This window comes from Oncorhynchus mykiss, chromosome 14 (genome assembly GCF_057628025.1).
Source record: "Oncorhynchus mykiss isolate SJ-2025 chromosome 14, ASM5762802v1, whole genome shotgun sequence".
Lineage (NCBI taxonomy): Eukaryota > Metazoa > Chordata > Actinopteri > Salmoniformes > Salmonidae > Oncorhynchus > Oncorhynchus mykiss.
Genome location: NC_143035.1, coordinates 8,175,662 through 8,203,325, shown reverse-complemented (window position 1 = coordinate 8,203,325; position 27,664 = coordinate 8,175,662). Strand labels below are relative to the sequence as shown.

Sequence of the window (27,664 nt, the reverse complement as noted above, 5' to 3'; positions counted from 1 at the left end):
AAGGCAATACCCCCACACCTCTCTGATTCAGAGGGGTTGGGTCAAATGCGGAAGACACATTTCAGTTGAAGGCATTCAGTTGTACAACTGACTAGGTATCCCTCTTTCATATGTTAAACTCAGTGGGTGGCTTGCCCCTTGACTCAGAGTACCACAGTGTAAAGGTTGAGACAGCTGAGGTCATCTCGGTCAATGGGGATCACTATGAAGGATGAGCTAAGCATCTGCTGATATTGTCAGGAGCTTCTCTCGCAGGCAACATACTAATCTATTAGGTCTCAAAGAAATAATGAAACATGCTCAATTTGGTTTAAATAATGCAAAAACACAGTGTTGGAGAAGAAAATAAAAGTGCAATATGTGCCATGTAAAAAAGCAAACGTTTAAGTTCCTTGCTCAAAACATGAGAATAAAAGCTGGTGGTTCAATATTCCCAGTTAAGAAGTTTAACTTGTAGTTATTATAGGAATTATGATGCGTCAACTATTTATCTCTATACCATTTGTATTTAATATACCTTTTGACTATTGGATGTTCTAATAGGCACTTTAGTATTGCCAGCCTAATCTCAGGAGTTGATAGGCTTGAAGTCATAAACAGCCCTGTGAAGCAAGCATTGCTAAGAGCTGCTGGGACAACGCAGTCAAGTTTGATTGAATGATTATGATCCTGCTGCCTCCTACCACCACTCAGGCAGACTGCTCTATCAAATCATAGACTTAATTATATTACACTGCTCAAAAAAATTAAGGGAACACTTAAACAACACAATGTAACTCCAAGTCAATCACACTTCTGTGAAGTCAAACTGTCCACTTAGGAAGCAACACTGATTGACAATACATTTCACATGCTGTTGTGCAAATGGAATAGACATCAGGTGGAAATTATAGGCAATTAGCAAGACATCCCCCAATAAAGGAGTGGTTCTGCAGGTGGTGACCACAGACCACTTCTCAATTCCTATGCTTCCTGGCTGATGTTTTGGTCACTTTTGAATGCTGGCGGTGCTTTCACTCTAGTGGTAGCATGAGACAGAGTCTACAACCCACACAAGTGGCTCAGGTAGTGCAGCTCATCCAGGATGGCACATCAATGCGAGCTGTGGCAAGAAGGTTTGCTGTGTCTGTCAGTGTAGTGTCCAGAGCATGGAGGCGCTACCAGGAGACAGGCCAGTACATCAGGAGACGTGGAGGAGGCCGTAGGAGGGCAACAACCCAGCAGCAGGACCACTACCTCCGCCGTTGTGACCTCCAGCAGGCCACAAATGTGCATGTGTCTGCTCAAATGGTCAGAAACAGACTCCATGAGGGTGGTATGAGGGCCCGACGTCCACAGGTGGGGGTTGTGCTTACAGCCCAACACCGTGCAGGACGTTTGGCATTTGCCAGAGAACACCAAGATTGGCATATTCGCCACTGGCGCCCTGTGCTCTTCACAGATGAAAGCAGGTTCACACTGAGCACATGTGACAGACGTGACAGAGTCTGGAGACGCCATGGAGAACAGAACGTTGCTGCCTGCAACATCCTCCAGCATGAACGGTTTGGCGGTGGGTCAGTCATGGTGTGGGGTGGCATTTCTTTGGGGGGCCGCACAGCCTCCATGTGCTCGCCAGAGGTAGCCTGACTGCCATTAGGTACCGAGATGAGATCCTCAGACCCCTTGTGAGACCATATGCTGGTGCGGTTGGCCCTGGGTTCCTCCTAATGGAAGACAATGCTAGACCTCATGTGGTTGGAGTGTGTCAGCAGTTCCTGCAAGAGGAAGGCATTGGTGCTATGGACTGGCTCGCCCGTTCCCCAGACCTGAATCCAATTGAGCACATCTGGGACATCATGTCTCGCTCCATCCACCAACGCCACGTTGCACCACAGACTGTCCAGGAGTTGGCGGATGCTTTAGTCCAGGTCTGGAAGTAGATCCCTCAGGAGTCCATCCGCCATCTCATCAGGAGCATGCCCAGGCGTTGTAGGGAGGTCATACAGGCACGTGGAGGCCACACACACTACTGAGCCTCATTTTGACTTGTTTTAAGGACATTACATCAAAGTTGGATCAGCCTGTAGTGTGGTTTTCCACTTTAATTTTGAGTGTGAATCCAAATCCAGACCTGCATGTGTTGATAAATTTGATTTTCATTGATCATTTTTGTGTGATTTTGTTGTCAGGACATTCAACTATGTAAAGAAAAAAGTATTTAATAAGAATATTTCATTCATTCAGATCTAGGATGTGTTATTTTAGTGTTCCCTTTATTTTTTTGAGCAATGTAGTTTGCAAGCCCTGCCACATCTGACAAGCGTCAGTGCCGGTGTTGTAGGATTCAATCTTAGTCCTGCATAGCGTGATTTTTTTTAGAAGTGTCCGGATTCGTGTCCTGCTTCTTGAAAGCAGCAGCTCTAGCCTTTAGCTCAGTCCAGATGTTGCCTGTAATCCATGGCTTCTGGTTGGGATATGTACGTACAGTCACTGTGGGGACGACATCATCGATGCACTTATGGATGAAGCTGGTGATTGATGTGGTATACTCCTCAATGCCATAGGATGAATCCCGGAACATATTCCTGCCTGTGCTAGCAAAACAGTCCTATAGCTTAGCATCCGCGTCATTTGACCACTTCCGTATTGAGCGAGTCACTGGTACTTCCTACTTTAGTTTTTGCTTGTAAGCAGGAATCAGGAGGATATAATTAACGTAAGATTGCCAAATGGAGGGTGAGGCAGAGCTTTGTACACATCTCTGTATGTGGAGTAAAAGTGTTCTAGAGTTTTTTTCTCCCCCTCTGGTTGGACATGTGACATGAGGTAAACAGATTGAAGTTTTCCTGCATTAAAGTCCCCGGCCACTAGGAGCGCCGCCTTTGGATGAGCATTTTCTTGTTTGCTTATGGCCTTTTACAGCTCGTTGAGTGCGGTCTTAGTGCCAGCATCGGTTTCTGGTGGTAAATAGACAGCTACGAAAAAAATATAGATGAAAACACTCTTGGTAGATAGTGTGCATATTGTGGAAAATGTAGTGTAAGAGCTGTTAGAAAAGACCGCCTGAAGTTTCAGCCTGTTTTGGTGGGATGGATTTTAGTCCTGCCTGGTGAAATCACCAGGCAGGTAAGTTACTGTAGTTAATAGACCAGTAAGAATGAGAGTTCCAAACCTCTCTGCCAATAACAGCTCTTTGTCTGTTTTCTGTTCCCCACTCAGACCACTCCCAGACCGTCATTGCAAAATTCTCGCTTGAGAAATTGCTCTTTGCTTAGAAGCAATTCTTGTTTCTTTTTTGACCATTTTAACTTAAAACAATCCCAGTAAGGTACTTAATTGTTACCCAGAAATGTTTTGATATAAAAAAAAAACATCTGCATTGGACCTTTAAGACTACTGAGAGGCATCGAAAGTTAGAGCTGTGTGCTGGTACATTCAAATGACAGCTTGGCTGGCCATCCTCATGAAGCCATTTTCATAACCTCTATTACGGAGTAGCAATTTGGGAAACCAGGCCAATTCAGACCGTGATAATCTATCATAGTTCCCCAAAGAGATACAGTGAAACAATGTGGTGTGGTTTCAGAGAGCATAGCCCATATATTTTGCGGGAAGCTTCCTGTGGGATGGTTCTCATCGCGTGAAACATGATACGTTATTGTCTAATACAATTCTAATAGTTATCAATCAGCCACCTTGTAGACATCTCAAGCAGAATGGCTGAACCAACAAGTGGCTTGTTAACAATGTAATATTTTGTAGCCAAATGATGTCAATGCTATTCTAATAAAGCTAGACCTATTTTGAAGCGTGCCTTGCTTAACTCCTCTATTTCAATTCACTCACTGGCATGGCCATTAAATATATAATACTTTAAGCGGTGTTCCAATTCCAGAACAAGCGAAGCAACATCGACTCAGAGAAGCTGTCTGGAAGTTACCGTAACATATCCGATGAGCGTGCATCACCAAATGCACATTAAAACCATATTACTGTGCCATAACAACAGGCAACTGCAGGTAAAACCAAGATGGCACCGTGACTAACCAAGATGGCGTCATGAAAAACCAAGATGGCCTCATAAATAACATAAATATAAAGCTTTGGTGAAACGTTTATTTCTGAGAAGAAGCCATGATGATTTCATGTGATATTGTCTGATATCAGCAACCTGGCAAATTACTGAACAGAAAAGTGTAACAATTTGTTTTCTTTTCGGCATCACATAAGCTACCTAAAATTAAGAAGGTCACACAGTTAAATCTCAGAAACTATTCACCGAAACATATTGAATACTGTTTACCCAGATACACAGTATATAGAAAGTGTCAGGTGCAGAGAGGGAGCAGGGGTAACATTTCCACTTTCCACCTCATTACCAGTCTAAAAACAGGTCACCTTCTGGCGTTGCAGGGTAATCCTTATGACAGGCCTAGTTCCTTTCTCTCTAGAAACCGTTCACCTGTCATTCATTCATATCACTTCCCTCTAGCATCTCAGTAAACAGCTGCAGCACCTGCTGTGGAGAACAAAAAAGCCTTCTAATTTGGTCTGACAGGTTGAGTGGTGTGTTGCTGTGTGGCCTGTGGCCTGTATTCCACTGCACTGACTGTGCCTGCATACTGCAGCCATTTAGCGGTATACTGCATCCTTTTTCGAGGTAACACAGTGATGAAGATTACACAGTGATGAAGATTAGACAGTGACAGAAGCAATTTTATTTATGTATGTTCTACTAGAATATGAGGAGACAGTAACCCCTCGAGCTTTCAAAACAGACCAGATATGTTTTCACATTAGTGGAACATTAGAGGAGTCTATTATTAGTCTAGAGGCATCCGCTTATCATTGACATCATTGGTTCTTATTTCATGTTTGATATGCTTATTGACTTCCTTCGTCAAATATAGTCAACTGCAGTTGTAAATGCATTTGAATAAACCCTTCTCTCTCCCACAGTGAGCCCAGTCAAGCTGAAGGCCTAGCTTTGTGTACAGCTTTTCAGTGCAGCCACTCCCCCTCTATGCTGCAGAGGTTATCTCTCCTCCTCTTACACCATTCAGTAAGAGAAGGAGAGCAGGGAGGAGATCTGCAGTAAGAGATGGGCCAGGGTTGTAGTGTTGCTTGTTTTGCTAAGCACCTCTCGCTCTATACCAGTGGCCATGGCCTTTCCAGGGCTGTTCTCCTGCTATTATACATTTGCACACTCATTACAATGGACAGCGTTTTCAGAATGCATTCAGACCTCTTGACTTTTCCCACATGTTGTTACCTTAGAGCATTCATTTTAGAACGAGGCTGTAACGTCACAACATGTGGAAAAAGTCAAGGGGCCTGAATACTTTCCGAAGGCCCCTGTATAACAAATGTTTTCCTTGATCAAGGCTAGTTCTCGTTAGAAGGTAAGTTTTACAGAATAAGTGATTGCGTGCAGTCTTGTGTGTGAGGATGAATGGTGTTTGTGTGCGGTCTTGTGTGTGAGGGTGAATGGTGTTTGTGTGCGTACGGATTGCTGAAAACTGTCATTTTCCTAACTAACTCATGTTACCCTTTTCAGACTGTCATGCAATTCTTCCTGCTATGCTGTGCTGTCTGTTTTATCTTAAGCATCTTCTGTTTTGGGCTATACTATTCAAAGTTCAGACTGTTTCTCAGACGTATAAGATCATCTCTTTCGTAGAAATGCAATGATTAAAACGGGGAAAAAAATGGGAGATTGTAGCCATAGGCCATAACCATGCATACAGAAAGAGTTCCTCTTCTTCTGTTCTGCAATGTCTTGACCATTGAAACGCTTCTTTCTTTTCTCCCTGTTCTTAAGTACCCTAAGTGAGGGAAGTCCACTCTGCAGCTGGAGGTACGCAGGAGTCTCACTCACCCGCCCCGGAACCCCTTTTTGAATGACCTTACAGAAATGATGTGTTTTAGTTTTTTTGTGTCATTCTTTTGTTTTTTTTTCAGTGGAAATCCTGTTCTCCTGTCGTTGTTTTCTTCCTCTTGGAGGAGGAGCTGTGGTTTTGATGACAAAAACATCACTTGGCCACGTTGATACCAATACCCCATCCCTCCTGACCTGTTCCCCATGGCTTAATTGAGTCTGGCCTGCACCGACCTTTTGTCCTGTTTAACTGAGCCTCATCCCAAAACAAACCACTGCTGCCCATATTAGACTCTCACCCTCAAGGCCTATTGAGCCTGTCTCAAGCTCTAGAAATGCTACTTTTATGATGCTGATGTCTAGGTCATACTGACCTAGTTTCCTAACTATACAGTACATTGGGTCTTTCTCCTCTGCCAGAACAGTGACTTATGGGCTCTTTCCTGTCAGGGAAAAAAAACAAATGGCATTGATTGACCTCAGTAGACATCAGACAGAGACGGAGTAATAATCATAACGCTGCTGATAGTAATAATCTGGGATCTATTTGACAGAAGCTCTGGCTTTAGTTGTAATCCAGATTAAAGAGGGGGATCGATGAAGGTATGTCCTCTCTACTGCAATCGCCTTTTGGTTTTTCGGGCACACACCTGTCTGTCACACCTGACTGCATCCAGTCACTGAGCCCTAAGCCCAGCACCTGGTCCTGGGGCCGCAGAATGACAGCCCAAAAAGGATGAAAAACTTAAACATGTCCTGCTTACACTCACCCACAACTATGGACTCCCTTGACTGATGCATCTTACAGTATCATGCCAGGCCCTCCCTGAAACCACCACAGAAGCTCTCTAACCAAGCTGTCATACATTTGTTTTTTTACATGAACAGAACTATACAGCTAATAAGCTTTGACACAGTCCTCTGCATGGGATATTAATTTGTGTTCATCTCCTTCAGTCCCATTGCTAAGGCAGATCAGGCACGTCCTCTACTGCATCTCAGACTGTTTGTTTGGTGGATTGGACTGTGGTGTTTTTGGTGTGATTGGTTGATTGTTTGACTGACTGTTGATGAGTTCACAACACGATTGACCCTTGTGAATTCCTGTTTACTGGGATGTGACGTGTGACCTAATTCTTCGTGCAGAGGGACGGGAAAGGAAACTAATCGCCCAGTTACTTAGCAACCACTCTCTCTCCCTCACATAATCTTGGAGCATGGTATTCATTAATAGTCCCTCCCCTCCCTCCCACCCAGCCACCCACCCCACCACCACCACCACTACAAGTCCCACTCTGTCGTTCTGCCTGATGCCCTGTCTGACTGACAGACCTCGGCTGCATGAGACATGTCAGAGTTTGGCCAATCATAAGGCTGTGAATTTCCCAGATGACTCCTACTTTTGTCTAATTCTCTCCTCTCATTTGCAGGGGTCGACCACCACTGGCAGCAGTTCCTCGTAAGGCTCCATCCCCATTGGTCCGCTGAAGTGACATCAGGAGGAATCCCCGTCCACTGAAGAAAGGAACCCCATCCTTACCCTACTCTGCCCCCTCCCCTAAACGCCCAGCCCCTCAGTGACACTCCAACTGCACCCCCTTGGCCCCACAATAACTGTACCCCAAGGATCTAAAGGACACTATAGTGACCCCGTCCCCCATCCCCCGTCCCCTAGCCATGCCCCAATCTCTTTTTAAGCACACACTAGCCCCAATCAACTTCACAAGTCTTTCAACGTCCATTCAACATGCATGATTCTGCATGGCTCTGGCCCATCACTGAGGGCCCTTCGTATTTCAAGAGAAAAGACACTAGAGACACAGAATGAACAAGTAGAGGTACCACTGGACATACGAAAGGAGTTCCAAACAGCCACTATGAACTAACAGAGACGGACATGGGAATGTGGAGTTGTCTTCAAAGATCTCAGAAAAAGATGTTAGGCTTTCACTTCAGTGTTTCTTCTTGTTCTGGCAGCGTAAAGGTGTGGAGATGTATAATCAAGCAAACAAAAAACGTGTAAACAAATATGTCAGATAGCTAAGTAGCTGCAGAGGATTAATAACAGTATAGGACAAAAGGGAATTAGTGTTGTGTGAGGTAATGTGATGTAGAAGTAGGTCATTTAGTCGTTTTCTATAGTGTACAAAGACCTTGTGCTACATGTGAGTGAGACACTCTTTAGAATACTTTTATCATCCAATTTATCAAACAAGGAAATAGGGGAGGTTAATTAGAAATGTCATGATGCTTAGGTTGTTACAAGTGTACTGATTTAAGTGTGAGGCACGTGACATCCCGGCAACTTTGAGAGAGAAGAAAAAACACTTTTACGTTCCTTTTCATTTCTTATTTTTCAAACTTTGTACAAAATGTGACTGCTAAACAAAATGAAATGCTAATATTTACAGTACTACAGTAACTACTATTATCTCTGCTTTAAGTTATGATCAAGGCAAGTCTATAATTAGTGCTTTGTGTAGCCTATATTATCTATCGATGGTGCAATGTGTAGTCATTCTTTTTTTATGTATTGTATGTATTGTACCATTGTATCCTATGGTGATTTGTTATATATGGGTACCATTACATCCATGATGAATTATCTCTTTTTCTCTGTGAATTACTGGTTATTTTAGCTTTCCCGAGGTGGGCCCACTCTTCTTTAGCACATCAAAGATGCCCCTAACCACTGATACAAGGTCAGATCACTTTCAGCGCTCTAATGGTTCAACAAGGTTAGTAGGGTGTCTGACGATCCTAGAGCTGTTGTTTAGGGGCAACGTCTACAGTAGGCTAAGACTAGGGCGGCTGACCAGTTCAGGCTCCACGGCAGCTCGTCGGTTGACACGCTAGCTAATGTAGCTCCTGTAGCTACAGCTGCTGCAATCAATTTGACTTTTGATGTAGCTGCTCGTTATCCAGTTGTACCAGAGAAAAGCTTCACAGTCGAACTGATCATTTGAATGTATTATTTTTTGTTTTTTAACCTGGCGGTGGAAGTGGGTGAGACAGAAGACAGAAGCAGGAACATCAAAATGATCATCGGAAACGAGCCATTTTAAGTGATAGACTATGAATCTCCTTGGTTAATTCTTGGCGTATTGATGGTAGGTGATAGGTGGGTATTGAAGGTGTGTAACGTCATGCAAATCTCGCTGGTATTGTAACTGTAGAACTTCTGTAATCCTCATTAGGAATGATTTATGCACGCAATAAGTTGAAATGGGAACGATATCAGCTGGATATGAACTTAATAATTCATTGAACTGTAAGTTCGGCCATATGAGGAGAACAACACGTTTTTACTGCAAAGGTAAGCAAGAACGCCGTTCAATTAGGCCGACAGTGACCAATTCAATGTAGTTTTGAATCGAAAAATTTGGTAAACCCAGCGCAGAGAATATGAGGGAGTTCTATTAACCGCGAGTCGCGTGCACCAGGCTATGGCCCGTGACGTGAACGGGCAGAAGCGACGAGGGAGTAGCGCCCTTCTCAAATCAAACAGTAATGCAAACCACTCAGCCATGTTGTCAACAAGGCAGAATCGTGCATGAATGGTCCAGAAAAATACATCAAATCAAATGTTATTTGTGACGTGTGTCGAACACAACAGGTATTACTGTGAAATACTGACTTTACAAGCCCTTAACTCTATTACTTGAACTGCATTGTTGGTTAAGAAAATATTTACTAAATAAACAAAAGTTAAAAATAAAATAAAAAGTAACACAATAAAATTAAAATACAGTGGCCATATACAGGGGGTGCTGGTACCGAGTCAATGTGCGGGGGTACAGGTTAGTCGAGGTAATTTGTACATGTAGGTAGTGGTAAAGTGACTATGCATAGATAATAAACCGTGAGTAGCAGCAGTGTAAAATCAAAGGTATGACTTGGGTGACTGGAGTCTTTTTTGGGCCTTCCTCTGACACCGTCTAGTATAGAGGTCCTGGGTGGCAGGAAGCTTGGCCCCTGTGATGTACTGGGCCATACGCACTAACCTCTGTAGCGCCTTACGGTCGGATGCCGAGCAGTTGCCACACCATGCGGTGATGCAACCGGTCAGGATGCTCTCGATGGTGCAGCTGAATACATTTTTGAGGATCTGGGGACCCATGCCAAATCTTTTCGGTCTCCTGAGGGGGAAAAGGTGCCATCGTGCCCTCTTCATGACTGTCTTGGTGTGTTTGGACCATGATAGTTTGTTGGTGATGTGGACACCAACGAACTTGAAACTCTCTACCCGCTCCACTACAGCCGATGTGAATGGGGGCCTGTTCGGCCCTCCTTTTCCTGTAGTCCACGATCAGCTCCTTTGTCTTGCTCAAGTTAAGGGAGAGGTTGTTGTCCTGGCACCAGGTCTCTGACCTCCTCCCTATAGGCTGTCTCATTGTTGTTGGTGATCAGGCCTACTACTATTGTGTCATCAGTAAACTTAATGATGGTGTTGGAGTCATGCTTGACCACGCAGTCATGGGTGAACAGGGAGTACAAGAGGGGACTAAACACGCACCTTTGAAGGGTCCCAGTGTTGAGGATCAGCGTGGCAGATGTGTTGTTGCCTACCCTTACCACCTGGGGGCGTCCCGCCAGGATGTCCAGGATCCAGTTGCAGGGGCAAGTGTTTAGTCCCAGGGTCCTTAGCTTAGGGATGAGCTTTGTGGGCACTATGGTGTTGAACGCTGAGCTGGGGTCAATGAACAGCATTCTTACATCTCTTTCCCACATGAAAACACAGAATCCTACTCCTCATTCCACTTGCTTAACCTAGCCTAGGCTACGTCTCTTTTGATTTGAGCTGACATCTGCCCTGGGCTTTGAACGGTGAACCTGGCTCACGCCCATGAGGCACCCCGGTTCCAAAACAAATGCAATTGCTTTTCACTGGATACAAATTCCTCCCATCCAGGTAACCCGGGCCAAATAATCGAATCCCCTTACTGTCAACAACGCATGCATGGTGATGTTTGCTATGCTCTGAGAAGGCTGGGCCTATTTCTGCTAATAGCAAAACGAATGGTTAGCTAGCTTGCTATTTATTTCATTGACGTTTATTCTGCTATTCACCACTTAGTGGCAGGGTAGATTTAGAGTGAGAGAGACAGGTCATGACCATACAGTATGCGACCCTGTCCTTGACTCCTTTCCAAGATGGCCAGAGGGGTCCTGATGCTGCTTGCGTTGGTGCTGTGTAGGGCGAATGTTAATGTGCAACCACACAAATAGTGTAGCGAATACTATTACAGTAATGCGGGTGGACAAAGAGAGAGGTGTGTGTGATTATGTGTGTGTTACTGTCCTACGTGGCCAATAGTAACGACACAGAGAGGGCAGCTACATCACAGACTGCTGAGAGTAGGACGTTGTGTCCCCTTGACTGTGTGGTATAGAGACATCCATGGTTCAGGTAGATAATCAGCACTATGCTTCAGAACGGAGTGCATGTCTCCTTCTCACAGGCCCCTGGCCTGCTGCTGGTTTAAGGTGCTGACTGAGGAGGACATCGCTTTTATGTAGGGCACTTACCCACGTCTTATGAAACACCCAGTTATTCATGTCAGGAAGAAAAACCTGCCTGTGGGAGGAACGGAATGGTCGCGCCTATTTTTAACTAAACCTTCCTTTCTCAGACAGCATAGGACAGAGCTGTTTCCTTCTTTTTAGTCTTAGAGGTGCCACCGATATAGGTCGGTGTGTGTGTGTGTGCGCGCGCATGTGAGCGCGTGTGCATGTGTGTGTGTCTGTATTCCGTGTTTGTGTTTTCACAGACACCCGTGTGATTTAGCCGCGGCCGACAGGCTGGTGAGTAAGAGTATCAACCTGATTCTGTTGAATCTAATGACTCTTAATGCCCAGTTAGCGTAGCGACGGTAGCATGCTAGCCAATCTGGTCTCCCCTGGCTGCTGAGGCCATGGTCTCTGTTTCTGTTTCTGACTTAATTAAAACATCACATCTGGGGCCCGCCTTGAGGAAAGCTAATTGTACTGTGAGTGCTCCAGCTGTGAGCATCTCTGTGCGTTGTAATTCCTGTTCTACGTGTGGGAAAAACAAGCAAGCAAAAGGAAACTACGGGAACCCCGTAACCTGTATCTTTACGCTCTACAGGAGAAGCGTAACGTTATCAGTGGTATGAAGTCGTGATCTTGTCATGTGGAAGGCCTGTATAATAAGCTATAATTGCATCATTGTGCTGCAATAGTGACCGCATGTTCACACACTAAGACAGGATGAGTGCAAAGGGCTTACAGATAACGTGAAGGGAAACATCATGAGAAAGCTTTATTCACAGAGGATATTTACAGCAAACTGAACTGTATTAGCCTGAACTCTGGCAGAGCCAATTACACTTAAGCTTGTGTTCCTGTGCTGTGTTTTTGGCCAACGGCATGGTGTCACAGTACTGTGTCTTGGGTTTCCCATGTGCACTTGATTGGTGTGAATACAACTCATTCCTCTGTGTCAGCAAACAGGATGTCTCTCTAAGGTCAAAGGGCGTGTGGTTATGTGATTGACAGAAACGTCTCTGTTTTCTGGGTTATAGAGAGTCTTGAGTGACGAGAGTCATCTCGTGACCTGGTTTATGTTCTCCCACTGCTGGGGAGAACATGCACGGGTTTCTACTTTTGGTTTGAGTGCATTTGCTTGTGTGTCTAGTTGCATGTGTGTCTAGGTGTTGGCGAGTCTAGGTGTGTGTGTGTGTGTTTGGGTGGACAGGGATGGCTGTGAGATGAGATCATTCCTACTGAGAGATGAGGTCATGCGCGACCTACAGGACAGACTCGACAGCGCGTGAGACACTTAGCTTCTTTTCTATTCCTTTTTTAAAAACAAAAGAAATGTGATGTTTCTACAAAATGTCCTGATAAAGCTTTTATCTGTGTCTGGATGTACTGCTTGTGAAGTGTGAATAAAAGCTATGAAAGGAGATGCTTTTGAGTTGGTGATACACTGGTGCGGTGTGAATGAGTGGCTTGAGTTGGAGTTAACTGGTGGGGTGTGAATGAGTGGCTTGAGTTGGAGTTAACTGGTGGGGTGTGAATGAGTGGCTTGAGTTGGAGTTAACTGGTGGGGTGTGAATGAGTGGCTTGAGTTGGAGTTAACTGGTGGGGTGTGAATGAGTGGCTTGAGTTGGTGTTAACTGGTGGGGTGTGAATGAGTGGCTTGAGTTGGTGTTAACTGGTGGGGTGTGAATGAGTGGCTTGAGTTGGTGTTAACTGGTGGGGTGTGAATGAGTGGCTTGAGTTGGTGTTAACTGGTGGGGTGTGAATGAGTGGCTTGAGTTGGTGTTAACTGTGCGGTGTGAATGCGTGGCTTGAGTTGGTGTTAACTGGTGCGGTGTGAATGGCTTGAGAAGGTTGCCACTTAGGGCTGTATTCCACAGTGTTCCGTCTCCCTCCTCCTGACCCTGATGGATACTCCCACCCTGCCTATGCTGCCTAAATACCGCTACACTGCTGCTGTGTTGCTGTGAGCCACTAACACGCTAAGAACACACAGCCAGCAGCAAAGATCACAGGCTAATTGCAGAATACCTCACTTTGAGCGTCTCTCCTCACTCTACTTGAGCCTGTGTGGTTCTCCTCTTACTCAACCAAACTAGACGGAAACCCTTCATACACTAAATATACTAAATAATATTTCAAATGAGTGGATTCGCAATTTCAACCACGCTCATTGCTGGCAGGTGTATAAAATCGAGCACACAGCTAAGCAATCTCCATAGACAAACATTAACAGTGCCTTACTGAAGAGCTCAGTCACTTTCAACGTGGCACCAAGCTTCGGCTGGAGTGGTGTGAAGCTCGCCGAATCTGGGTTTGGCGTATACCAGGAGAACGCTACCTTCCTGAATGCATAGTGCCAACTGTAAAGTTTGGTGGAGGAGGAATAATAGTCCGAGGCTGTTGTTCATGGTTCAGGCTAGGCCCCTTAGTTGCTGTGAAGGGAAATCTTAACGCCACAGTATACAATGATATTCTAGACGATTCTGTGCTTCCAACTTTGTGGCAACCCTTTCCTGTTTCAGCATGACAATGCCATTGTGCACAAAGTGAGGTCCATACAGAAATGGTTTGTCGAGATTGGTGTGGAATACCTTGACTGGCCTGCACAGAACTCTGACCTCAACCCCATCAAACACTTTTGGGATGAATTTGAACGCCGACTGTGAGCCAGGTCTAATCGCCCAACATCAGTAACCGTCGTCCATAATGCAATTCCCCGCAGCAATGTTCCCACATACAGTGGAAAGCCTTCCCAGAAGAGTGGAGACTGTTATTACAGCAAAGGGGGGACCAACTCCATATTAATGTCCATGATTTTGGAACGAGTAGGTGTCCACATACTTTACATGCATTGTAATTTAAAGCCTCTTTAAGCACACCAAACACTAGTCAATATCCTTGTGTTCTATCATCTGTGACATCCTCGCACAGCAGGCCCACGGTGCCTCCATCCACACTGCCTCTGTATCTACCTCCTGATTGCCACATATGAGCCTTCACATACAGGGGAGGGTTTGATGCTTAGGGCAGGGATCGAGTGACAGAGGGGGAAGTGAAGGTGGGATAGTGCAGGATAGAACCACAGGTCCCAGAATGGTGCGTTTTGGGGGTTTATGGTAAGTCTTTGGTAGCTTGGGAAGGTTGTGTATGGTTTTAGTTTCATACATGAATAGCAAGGCCATCAAACATCTAGGCTTATACTGTGCTGAAACCTTGCATTGAGTTACACAAGCACATATTTATCTTCCCTTGGCCAAACAATAGCGGGATTCATTCTCCCTGTATCCAGGCGACGGCAGTATGTCTCTTAATGTGCTAAATCTAAGCGGAGAGGAGGGGGGATATAAGAGAGTGAGTGGACAATTGAGGAATATTTTACGCAAACCTTGTAACATAAATGAGGAGAAGCGTGAAAGAGAAAACATACCCGTATATGTCATTGTCTACCGCAGGCATTGCCCTTTCATCCCTCTCCCTTTTTTCTTTCTCCCACCGGGCTTGCTTTCTTTCAGCACCAAGGACAGCGACCTGCCTCTCGGAGCTCAGTTGCCAGGGCAACGAGCTGCAGGGGCTGGTGGTGTGCTTTGAAGCAGCCTGTAATTTGATATCGTGACAAGCCTCAGCTCGCGATGCAGCATCCTGGTAACGCATATATCATCTGCAGAGCTTTCAGTGCAGTGATTTAACATTTAAATTCAGCAGTGTTGTTGAAAATAAGTATACAATCGTTAACTGGCCGTTTCAAAATAGCAGAATACACACGTCATTGCAGTACTCTTCGAAATGGCAGTGTTGGAGAGCGAGGGACAAAATAGAGAATAGAGAATAGAGGAGCGAGAGAAATGCAGACACCAGTGTGTGTGTGTGTGTTTGTGTGTGTGTGTGTGTGTGTGTGTGGGTGTGTGTGTGTGTGTGGGGGGGGTGTCGGGGTCATTCTGTGCGTGAATTTGGGTTGTTCAGACTGCTATGGTCTCGTCAGCATTTAGGGTTCAGCCATGCAGCCAGTTACTATACTATCACACATGTGACGGGCAAGAATACACAGTCAATTGGCTCTACTGAACCTACCACTCTCAGCCATAGGGTGTCGCTGTTTACCCTTGCAAAAGCGGAACATGACAGGTGGCGCTAATAGCCCTGTCTAGAACAACACAACACAAACCTAGGGAAGTTAAGTGGCATTACAAAGATTGTAACATTGTGACTTACTGACTATATTTCTTATCATATGACATTTAGATGTTATTTTGGTTATTATTTGAATTTTAAGAGCAGTGATTGACTTCTTAAAGTCGTGGTATAAAGAGGCTACCCCCTACTCAAAGTATAAAATAAATAATGTATATTGTAAGAAGTGGTACAATTAGGTTGATCAGTAATCGAAAGCTTGTTCGATTCAATTCTAAAGTACTTCCAAGCCAGGGCATGCGATCCACGACATGCATCATGATATCCACGACATGCATCATGATATCCACGACATGCATCATGATATCAGACACAGTGATGAAGGAGTCAGCCGATACTCGTTGGTGTATTGTAATAATGACTTACAGTGGGGCAAAAAAAGTATTTAGTCAGCCACCAATTGTGCAAGTTCTCCCACTTAAAAATATGAGAGAGGCCTGTAATTTTCATCATAGGTAAACTTAAACTATGACAGACAAAATGAGAAAAAAAATCCAGAAAATCACATTGTAGGATTTTTTATGAATTTATTTGCAAATTATGGTGGAAAAAAAGTATTTGGTCACCTACAAACAAGCAAGATTTCTGGCTCTCACAGACCTGTAACTTCTTCTTTAAGAGGCTCCTCTGTCCTCCACTCGTTACCTGTATAAATGGCACCTGTTTGAACTTGTTATCAGTATAAAAGACACCTCAACCTCAAACAGTCACACTCCAAACTCCACTATGGCCAAGACCAAAGAGCTGTCAAAGGACACCAGAAACAAAATTGTAGACCTGCACCAGGCTGGGAAGACTGAATCTGCAATAGGTAAGCAGCTTGGTTTGAAGAAATCAACTGTGGGAGCAATTATTAGGAAATGGAAGACATGCAAGACATAATATATATATGATAATATATGATATATATGATAATCTCCTTCGATCTGGGGCTCCACGCAAGATCTCACTCCGTGGGGTCAAAATGATCACAAGAACCGTGAGCAAAAATCACAGAACCACACGGGGGGACCTAGTGAATGACCTGCAGAGAGCTGGGACCAAAGTAACAAAGCCTACCATCAGTAACACACTACGCCGCCAGGGACTCAAATCCTGCAGTGCCAGACGTGTCCCCCTGCTTAAGCCAGTACATATCCATGCCCATCTGAAGTTTGCTAGAGAGCATTTGGATGATCCAGAAGAAGATTGGGAGAATGTCATATGGTCAGATGAAACCAAAATATAACTTTTTGGTAAATACTCAACTCGTCGTGTTTGGAGGACAAAGAATGCTGAGTTGCATCCAAAAAACACCATACCTACTGTGAAGCATGGGGATGGAAACATCATGCTTTGGGGCTGTTTTTCTGCAAAGGGACCAGGACGACTGATCCGTGTAAAGGAAAGAATGAATGGGGCCATGTATCGTGAGATTTTGAGTGAAAACCTCCTTCCATCAGCAAGGGCATTGAAGATGAAACGTGGCTTGGTCTTTCAGCATGACAATGATCCCAAACACACCGCCCGGGCAACGAAGGTGTGGCTTCGGAAGAAGCATTTCAAGGTCCTGGGGTGGCCTAGCCAGTCTCCAGATCTCAACCCCATAGAACATCTTTGGAGGGAGTTGAAAGTCCGTGTTGCCCAGCAACAGCCCCAAAACATCACTGCTCTAAAGGAGATCTGCATGGAGGAATGGGCCAAAATACCAGCAACAGTGTGTGAAAACCTTGTGAAGACTTACAGAAAACGTTAGACCTCTGTCATTGCCAACAAAGGGTATATAACAAATTATTGAGATAAACTTTTGTTATTGACCAATACGTATTTTCCACCATAATTTGCAAATTAATTAATTAAAAATCCTACAGTGTGATTTTCTGGATTTTTTCTCTCATTTTGTCTGTCATAGTTGAAGTGTACCTATGATGAAAATTACAGGCCTCTCTCATCTTTTTAAGTGGGAGAACTTGCACAATTGGTGTCTGATTAAATACTTTTTTGCCCCACTGTATTTGCCACTTAGTAGGCTAACCATTTGTGGTTATAATTTTCCCTAATTGCTTTTAGATTACAATTCCCCTCTAAGAGCACCTGTGGTTGTGTTGGAATAGATGAAGAGTATGTTGGCCTACAGGTGATTGAACATTCAGAACCACACCGTGCTCAGACGCATGGTGGCGCTTTTACATCATGAGCGCGTTATAGAGGCGCGTGATAACACGGTTCTTGAAGGGGTGAGGTATTCAGTAGCTGCCAAGACACAGCAGCTTTAAGACGGATGTTAAATAGTGCTATTAAATGGCTAAACGATGGAAATAACAAACAGTTATAGTGGGATCCTATGAAACGGAAATCATTTGTATTATTTAAGATCTTGTCAGTTCTGCGTTAGGCCAATAGTTTTTCAGCCAAACAATGGCGATGCAAAACCGAAAAAGACGGTGGCTAAGCGGATGGGCATTTTGTAATTTTGCTCTTATTTTTACTCATTTGAATGGAATCTCAGCGCAGATACGATACTCCATTCAAGAGGAATTAAAAGTCGGAACGGCAGTTGGGAATATAGCTAACGACCTGGGATTCGACACGTCGAGACTGGCGGACCGGAATCTTCGTATCGTGTCTGGAACAAAGCAGGACCTCTTCCAGGTAAACCAGAGAGATGGCGCATTGCTAGTGCACCACAGAGTAGACCGAGAGGAACTGTGCGTAAAATCCGCGCCGTGTTTCATCAACTTGAAAGCGGTGATAGAGAATCCGCTAGAAATGCACCAAGTCACAGTCGAGATAATGGATGTAAATGATAACTCCCCTACCTTTCCAGATGAAACCTATAACTTAGAGATACTAGAGTCTGCTACCACTGGAGCCCGACTCCAGTTGGAAGGAGCTCACGACCCAGATACTGGCGTATATTCTTTGCAATCGTATAAATTAAGCCAGAATCAATATTTTCGAGTAGAAATTGAGGACTTTGGCGAGGATGGCAAAATTCCGTTTTTGATTTTAAAAAGCCCTTTGGATAGGGAACACATAGCCCGATATGATTTGACGTTAACGGCCTTAGATGGAGGCAAGCCACCAAAATCAGGAACTCTTAATGTTACAGTGACTGTGTCTGATGTAAACGACAATACTCCTGTGTGTGATAAGCAGAAATATACCGTAACAGTAAAAGAAAACGTACCTAAAGGTACATTTCTATTGCGAGTTAATGCCTCTGATTCGGATGAAGGCGTGAATGGCGAGGTGGAGTATTCATTGCGAAGTAAATTCAGAGGTATGGCTGCTGAGCCATTTGAGTTGGACAGCAAAACAGGGGAGCTAAAAGTGAAGGGAGGCCTTGATTTCGAGGAGAAGCAGGTGTATGAGATGAAGATATTGGCCTCGGACAAGGGAGCAGTATCTCTCTCCACGCACTGCAACGTGCTCGTCAGAGTGGAAGACGTGAACGACAACAGGCCTGAGATTGACGTCACCTCTCTGTCTAGCCGGATACCAGAGGACGCAACTCCCGGAACCGTGGTGGCTCTGATGGGGATGAACGACCTGGACTCCGGTGTAAACGGACAGGTAGTCTGTTCTTTACCGGAGGATTTACCGTTCGTTCTGAAGCCTTCTCTTGATGGAAATTTCTTTTCGTTAGTCACCAATGATTACCTTGATAAAGAGTCGGTGCCTCGGTATGATATTACAATCACGGCTAAAGACTTAGGAATCCCTCCTCTGGTGTCAACTAAAGTCATTCAAGTGGAGGTAGTGGATGTTAACGATAATAGTCCGCTATTCACTGAAAACCCATATACATTTTATGTCGTTGAAAACAATAAGCCCGGTATGCCCATTTTCTCAGTAAGTGCGTCTGATGTTGATGATGGTGAAAATGCAGAAATTGTATATTCTCTGGACCGTGGGAACACTGGACAACGCGTGACATCCTTCCTGAACATAAACGAGGGCAACGGTACCATTTACGCACTAAAGAGCTTTGACTTTGAAACCCTCAAAACGTTCCAGTTCTGCATCATTGCCAAAGACTCTGGAACTCCGTCTCTAAGCAGCAACGTCACAGTCAACGTGTTCATTCTGGATCAGAACGACAACGCTCCAGTGATCTTGTATCCAGTCAGCCCTAACGGTTCTGCTGAAGGTGTGGAGGAGATTCCCCGTAATGTGAACGCAGGCCATTTGGTGACTAAAGTGAGAGCCTATGACGCTGATATAGGATATAACGGCTGGTTATTATTTTCACTGCAGGAAGTTACTGACCACAGTCTCTTTGCTTTGGACCGCTATACAGGACAGATAAGGACACTTCGGTCATTCACAGAGACAGACGAGGCTGAGCATAAACTGGTCATACTGGTAAAAGACAACGGGAACGTTTCACTGTCAGCAACAGCTACTGTGATTATCAAGGTTGTGGAGCCCAAAGAGGCTTTTGCAGCTTCTGATGTTAAAAGTTCAGTAAAAGATGACGAGGAGGAGAACAGCGTTACATTTTATTTGATCGTTACTTTGGGGTCAGTTTCAACGCTTTTTCTCATCAGTATCATCGTGTTGATTGTAATGCAGTGCTCCAAAACCACAGACTATTCCTCCAAGTATTTACAAGATGTGAATTACGACGGGACACTGTGCCACAGCATCCAGTACAGATCCGGAGACAATCGATACATGTTAGTTGGACCCAGAATGAGTATAGGTTCTACTATTGTCCCGGGCAGCAATGGAAACACTCTAGTGGTTCCCTCAGCACACAGAGCTTCTGGAGAGGTAAGAACTCTCTCTCTATTCTTTACAGCCTATTAAGTCGGATAAAGAGAAATGTTTTGGATGAATTTGTTTCTTGTTGTTTTGTCTCCGCATAATGTCCGAGTGTGCAAACTCGCTGTGTTGGTCGCTGTCCACTTCGCCGAATTACCACAAACTCACTGATTAGCATGCTAGGCTACTACCTCGGGTTTATTATCTGTTATTTTGCGGTGTAACTCTTCAATTCAGTTTCTTCCTCTACCTCCCATATCTATCCATCTTCACCTTTATTCGTTCTTATATGATGGTGGATTTGGATTGTAATTGGTATATTTATTGGGTTTGATGCAACACGTAAACAACGAGTATCGCTCCCTCGGAGCGTTTGCAGTGTTTGTGATTTCCAGAATCCCGGACCACAGGGTGTCAGTGTAACACAAGGAGAATGTCTGGTACTTTGTAGACTAGGCCCCCTCTCTGGTCTGTTTTGTTCCACACATTCAGAGAGAGTATTGCGGACATCAGAACAAGACGTGATGTGATCGTCAGAGAATAGTTGTATTCCTTTACAGTGCTGAAACGTTGGATTCGTTACGGATTATCATGAGTTGGTCATCTGATAATTAAGATATATATTTTTTTGTCATTGAGGATTTTGCTGAACTTTCTGTCTAACCATGGGAGGAGGAGGACAAAGGCGCAGATGGGAGTACTGGTGGGTTGCTGTGCGTTTCTCTCTTCTGCTGTGTTTGGGGGAGAAGGTTTCAGCACAGATAAGGTACTCTATTCCAGAGGAGGTGAAAGAGGGATCTGTAGTTGGAAATGTTGCTAAGGATTTGGGTCTTGACGTCAGTACTTTGGTAGAGAGACGGTTTCGTATTGTTTCTGCATCTAAGGACGCTCTTTTCCAGGTAAATCAGAACAATGGCGTCTTGTATGTTCATAAGATTATCGACAGAGAGGAGCTCTGTGATGGTAATAGCGCCTGCTTGATTGACCTGAAAATGGTTGTTGAAAACCCTCTAGAAATCCATTACGTTGGTGTAGAAATTACAGATGTGAATGACAATTCTCCCAGTTTCCCAGAGATAGCAAAAGGGCTGGACATTTCGGAGAGCACACACGCTGGATCGCATTTCCAACTGCCAGCTGCGCGTGATCTTGACTCTGGAATTAATTCCATTCGCTTGTACAAATTAAGTCAAAACGCTAATTTTGAATTGGAAGTTAGAGATAGAGGAGATGAAAAGGTACCCTTTTTAGTTCTACAGAAAACACTGGATAGAGAGCAGAAATGTGAGCACAGATTATTACTGACAGCAATCGATGGAGGGAATCCGCCGAGATCAACCAATCTTAATTTGACGGTCACAGTGCTAGACATTAACGACAACCGACCTGTATTTAGTCAGGAGGTTTACACTGTAACGCTGGAGGAAAATGTATCTATCAACACTGTTGTGATACAAGTAAAAGCTATTGACTTGGACGAGGCTGTCAATGGTGATGTTGAATATAGTCTTGGCAGAGATCTTAATCGTAAAGTTTACGAGGTGTTTAATTTAGACGGTGTCACTGGAGAAATTCGAGTCAAAGGAGAGGTCGACTTTGAATCGACAGAAGTTTATAGACTTGACGTGCAGGCTTCGGATAAAGGACAGCCTCCCATGACTGTGAGTTGTAGAGTTATCATTAAGATAACAGATGTAAATGACAACAAACCAGATATAGAGGTGACATCCCTCTCTAATTTAGTTCGGGAAGATGCAAAACCTGGAACTGTTGTTTATCTTATTAGTGTTACAGATAATGACTCTGGTATAAATGGAAAGGTGTTGTGTAGTCTGTCAGATACTGTCCCGTTTGAGTTAAAACCCTCATACCAAGATAATATGTATTCTTTAGTGACCAAACAACGTTTAGACAGAGAACTCGTGTCCCATTATGACATCACAATAACAGCTACTGACTGTGGTCAGCCTCCTCTGTCCACATTCAAAACTCTGAGTGTACAGATATCAGATGTGAACGATAACAGCCCAGAATTCTCCCCAAAACATATTGAGCTGTACTTAGTGGAAAATAACGCCCCTGGTGCATCGATATTCTCTGTAAGCGCCACTGATAAAGACTTGAATGAAAATTCTGTGATTTCATATCACATTGTTAGAGGAGAAGGAACACATAATGATATGGCATCTTTTCTGAACATCAATTCGGATAATGGACATATTTCCGCGCTAAAAAGCTTTGATTTTGAATCCCTCAAAACGTTCCAATTCCAAGTTGTAGCTACAGACTCTGGAACTCCGTCACAAAGCACGAACGTCACAGTCAACGTGTTCATTCTGGATCAGAACGACAACGCTCCAGTGATCTTGTATCCATTCAGAACTAACGGTTCCGCTGAAGGTGTGGAGGAGATTCCCCGCAATGTGAACGCAGGCCATTTGGTGACTAAAGTGAGAGCCTATGACGCTGATATAGGATATAACGGATGGTTATTATTTTCACTGCAGGAAGTTACTGACCACAGCCTCTTTGCTTTGGACCGCTATACAGGACAGATAAGGACACTTCGGTCATTCACAGAAACAGACGAGGCTGAGCATAAACTGGTCATACTGGTAAAAGACAATGGGAACGTTTCACTGTCAGCAACAGCTACTGTGATTATCAAGGTTGTGGAGCCCAAAGAGGCTTTTGCAGCTTCTGATGTTAAAAGTTCAGTAAAAGACGAGGAGGAGAACAGCGTTACATTTTATTTGATCGTTACTTTGGGGTCAGTTTCAACGCTTTTTCTCATCAGTATCATCGTGTTGATTGTAATGCAGTGCTCCAAACCCACAGACAATTCCTCCAAGTATTTGCAAGATACGAATTACGATGGGACACTGTGCCACAGCATCCAGTACAGATCCGGAGACAATCGATACATGCTAGTTGGACCCAGAATGAGTATAGGTTCTACAATAGTCCCGGGCAGCAATGGAAATACTCTAGTGATACCCGAACACAGGAGGAGAGCTTCTGGAGAGGTAAGAGCTGTCTCTATCATTTTCTGCCTGTTAAATCAGATAAAGAGACATGTTTTGAGGGAATTTGTAAGAGTGTGCAAACCAGCTGTGTCAATGTGTCAATCCCTGTCCATGGTGCTGAATTATCATAAACTCGCTTCTTAGCCTGCTACGCTACTACCTCGGGTTTATTATCAAATCAAATGTATTTCAAATCAAATGTATTCATATAGCCCTTTATACATCAGCTGATATCTCAAAGTGCTGTACAGAAACCCAGCCTAAAACCCCAAACAGCAAGCAATGCAGGTGTAGAAGCACAGTGGCTAAGAAAAGCTCCCTAGAAAGGCCAAAACCTAGGACGACAGCTAGAGAGGAACCAGGCTATGAGGGGTGGCCGGGTGGAGATTATAACAGAACATGGCCAAGATGTTCAAATGTTCATAAATGACCAGCATGGTCAAATAATAATAATCACAGTAGTTGTCGAGGTTGCAGCAAGTCAGCACCTCAGGAGTAAATGTAAGTTGGCTTTTCATAGCTGATCATTAAGAGTATCTCTACCACTCCTGCTGTCTCTAGAGAGTTGAAAACTGCAGGTCTGGGACAGGTAGCACGTCCGGTGAACAGATCAGGATTCCATAGCCGCAGGCTGAACAGTTGAAACTGGAGCAGCAGCACGGCTAGGTGGACTGGGGACAGCAAGGAGTCATTATGCCAGGTAGTCCTGAGACATGGTCCACAGAGAGAGAGAAATAAAGAATTAGAGAGAGCATACTTAAATTCACACAGGACACCGGATAAGACAGGAGAAATACTCCAGATAGTCCCCACACCACTAGAGGCATATCTTCAACCACCAACTTACCATCCTGAGACAAGGCCGAGTATAGCCCACAAAGATCTCCGCCACGGCACAACCCAAGGGGGGGCGCCAACCCAGGCAGGAAGATCACGTCAGTGACTCAACCCACTCAAGTGACGCACCCCTCCTAGGGACGGCATGAAAGAGCACCAGTAAGCCATCGACTCAGCACCTGTAATAGGGTTAGAGGCATAGAATCCCAGTGGAAAGAGGGGAACCGGCCAGGCAGAGACAGCAAGGGCGGTTCCTCTGTTCTTTTGCTGTGTACTCCTTCAATTCCGTTTCTTCCTCCACCTCCCATATCTATCCATCTTCCATCTTCACCTTTACTCGTTCTTTAATGGTTAATTTGTGCTGGAATGTTATTTTGTGGGGGATTTGGATCCAAAACGTAAACAATGATAACAACTCTCGGGGGTTATGTAGTTGTTGTGATTACCAGAATCCCGGACCACGTGGTGTCAGTGTAACACAAGGAGAATGTCTGGTACTTTGTAGACTAGTCCCCATCTCTGGTCTGTTTTGTTCCACACATACAGAGAGAGTATTGCGGAGATTGGAACAAGACGTGCTGTGATAATCAGATGTTTTATTATTATTCGCTGCCTAAACATTAGATGCTGTATGGATCATTACGAGTTGTCCATCTGATCCTCAGGATTGCATTCTTTCATTATTGATCGTGCTTATTTTTTTCTATTTAACGATGGAATATGGAGGACAAAGGCGCAGATGGGAGTACTGGTGGGTTGTTCTGCGTTTCTCTCTTCTGCTGTGCTTCGGAGAGAAGGTTTCAGCACAGATAAGGTACTCTATTCCAGAGGAGGTGAAAGAGGGATCCGTTGTTGGAAATGTTGCTAAGGATTTGGGTCTCGACGTGAGTACTTTGGTGGAGAGACGGTTTCGTATCGTTTCTGGAACTAAAGAAGATATTTTCCAGGTAAATCAGAACAATGGAGTCTTGTATGTTCATAAGAATATCGACAGAGAGGAGCTCTGTGATGGCAATATTGCATGTTTGATAAACCTGAAAATGGTTGTTGAAAATCCGTTGGAAATACATTACGCCGGAATAGAAATCACGGATGTTAATGATAACTCGCCCAATTTTCAAGAGAAAGACAAACTAGTTGATATTTCGGAATCTACCCTTTCTGGCAAGCGACTCCAGTTACCAGCCGCGCGTGATCCTGATGTTGGCGTTAATGCAGTACGTGTCTATAAATTGAGTCACAATGAACATTTTGATTTGCAAATAAGAGAAAGAGGAGAAGATAAAATTCCCTTCTTAGTTTTACAAAAACCCTTGGATAGAGAGAAACAATCTGAACATAGACTAGTTTTAACTGCAGTCGATGGTGGAAGTCCACAGAGGTCAGGGACTCTTAATGTCACTATCACTGTTCTCGATTCGAATGACAACAATCCTGTATTTAGTCATGAGGTATACTCGGTCACATTGCCTGAAAATGTCCAACCCGGAACTATTGTACTCAACCTTAAGGCAACAGATTTGGACGACGGTTCCAATGGTGACGTCGAATATTTATTTGGTAGTGAACTTCTTCCCAAGATATATGATGTATTTAGTTTAGATAAAGCTACAGGTGCAATTCGTGTTAAAGGTTACGTTGACTTCGAGGACATTGACACATATAAACTAGACGTCCATGCCACTGATAAAGGGCAGCCCCCAATGAGTACGGATTGTAGAGTCATTATAAAGATACTCGATTTAAACGACAATAAACCCGAAATAGAGGTGACATCCCTCTCTAGTATGTTGTCAGAAGATTCAAAACCAGGAACTATTATTTCTCTAATTAGTGTGACAGATAAAGACTCTGGTATTAATTGTAAAATTGTATGCAGTCTTTCAGACGATGTACCTTTCGAATTAAAGCCCTCATACCAAGATAATATGTATTCTTTAGTGACCAGACAACGTTTGGATCGTGAACTCGTGTCCCATTATGACATCACAATAACTGCCACTGACTGTGGTCAGCCTCCTCTGTCCACATTCAAAACTCTGAGCGTCCAGATATCAGATGTAAATGATAACAGCCCAGAATTCTCCCAAAACCCCCTTGAGCTGTACTTAGTGGAAAATAACGCCCCTGGTGCATCGATATTCTCTGTAAGCGCTTGTGATAAAGACTTGAATGAAAACGCTGCGATTTCATATCACATAGTTAGAGGAGAAGGGACGCAGAATTATATGGCTTCTTTTTTAAATATCAATTCTGATAATGGACATATTTCCGCGCTCAAAAGCTTTGACTTTGAAACTTTAAAAACATTCAAATTCCAAGTTGTAGCTACAGACTCTGGAACTCCGTCACAAAGCACGAACGTCACAGTCAACGTGTTCATTCTGGATCAGAACGACAACGCTCCAGTGATCTTGTATCCAGTCAGCACTAACGGTTCCGCTGAAGGTGTGGAGGAGATTCCCCGCAATGTGAACGCAGGCCATTTGGTGACTAAAGTGAGAGCCTATGACGCTGATATAGGATATAACGGCTGGTTATTATTTTCACTGCAGGAAGTTACTGACCACAGTCTCTTTGCTTTGGACCGCTATACAGGACAGATACGGACACTTCGGTCATTCACAGAGACAGACGAGGCTGAGCATAAACTGGTCATACTGGTAAAAGACAATGGGAACGTTTCACTGTCAGCAACAGCTACTGTGATTATCAAGGTTGTGGAGCCCAAAGAGGCTTTTGCAGCTTCTGATGTTAAAAGTTCAGTAAAAGACGACGAGGAGAACAGCGTTACATTTTATTTGATCATTACTTTGGGGTCAGTTTCAACGCTTTTTCTCATCAGCATCCTCGTGTTGATTATAATGCAGTGCTCCAAAACCACAGACTATTCCTCCAAGTATTTACAAGATGTGAATTACGACGGGACACTGTGCCACAGCATCCAGTACAGATCCGGAGACAATCGGTACATGTTAGTTGGACCCAGAATGAGTATAGGTTCTACTATTGTCCCGGGTAGCAATGGAAATACTCTAGTGTTACCCGAACACAGGAGGAGAGCTTCTGGAGAGGTAAGAGCTGTCTCTAAACCATTGCACCTCAAAATATATGTATTGGCATGTTTTGTCCGTGGCTAACGCAACCTCTTTGCAGCAGCGGATGCTGGCCATGGTGCTGAACTACCAGTTTAGTAGTTCAGCACCGATTAGTTTATATGGGGAGAGCATTATACTGCTAGGCTAACTACTGTACCTCAGGTTTATTACATGTTCTTCTGCTGTAGTTCTTCAATCCAGTCTCTATCTCTTCTGCTCACATCTACGCACCTTCATCTTCATACTAGACCTTCTTAAAGATTATTTACTGGAGTTGGTGTTTTTGTTGGTTTGGATGCAAAACGTAAGTTGATAACAACTCTCTCGGTGCCTATCTAGTTGTTGTCGATACCAGAATCCCGGACCACATGGTGTCAGTGTAACACAAGGTTACTGGT

The 27,664-nt window shown here is 44.1% G+C and overlaps 3 protein-coding genes and 1 pseudogene across 14 annotated transcripts in view; all 4 read left to right on the top strand.

Moving 5' to 3' along the window:
* Window positions 1-12,789, top strand: part of LOC110487718 (protocadherin alpha-C2) — a 37,373-nt gene extending 24,584 nt beyond the window's left edge. For 7 of the 11 annotated variants that reach the window (XM_036942839.2, XM_090198281.1, XM_036942838.2 and 4 more), the window contains exons 2-3: window positions 5,804-5,839; window positions 7,291-8,465. In XM_036942839.2, coding sequence (XP_036798734.1) covers window positions 5,804-5,815 — 12 coding nt within the window. In that variant the 3' untranslated portion in view covers window positions 5,816-5,839; window positions 7,291-8,465. Of the gene's footprint in view, window positions 1-5,803; window positions 5,840-7,290 lie in introns of all 11 variants that reach the window. The other 4 variants (XM_090198279.1, XM_036942841.2, XM_036942832.2 and 1 more) reach the window with 2 other exon arrangements.
* A 4,984-nt stretch (window positions 12,790-17,773) lies between these two features.
* The window catches only part of LOC110488691 (protocadherin alpha-C2), a 211,968-nt gene continuing 202,077 nt past the window's right edge, over window positions 17,774-27,664 (top strand). The window contains exon 1 of the mRNA XM_090198272.1: window positions 17,774-20,314. Coding sequence (XP_090054398.1) covers window positions 17,954-20,314 — 2,361 coding nt within the window. The 5' untranslated portion in view covers window positions 17,774-17,953. The remainder of the gene's footprint in view (window positions 20,315-27,664) is intronic.
* LOC149978280 (protocadherin alpha-3-like) lies at window positions 20,971-24,044 on the top strand. The gene has a single exon (XM_090198277.1). The coding sequence runs from the start codon at window positions 20,971-20,973 to the stop codon at window positions 23,473-23,475; it is 2,505 nt and encodes an 834-aa protein (XP_090054403.1). The 3' UTR covers window positions 23,476-24,044.
* LOC118938743 (protocadherin alpha-7 pseudogene) lies at window positions 24,882-27,414 on the top strand (annotated as a pseudogene). The gene is made up of 2 exons (XR_016486175.1): window positions 24,882-27,242; window positions 27,325-27,414. The product of XR_016486175.1 is annotated as a protocadherin alpha-7 pseudogene (transcript).

Bases quoted from the DNA above. Each gene is read 5' to 3' on its own strand.
- LOC149978280 (XM_090198277.1), top strand. From the start codon at position 20,971: ATGGGAGGAGGAGGACAAAGGCGCAGATGGGAGTACTGGTGGGTTGCT.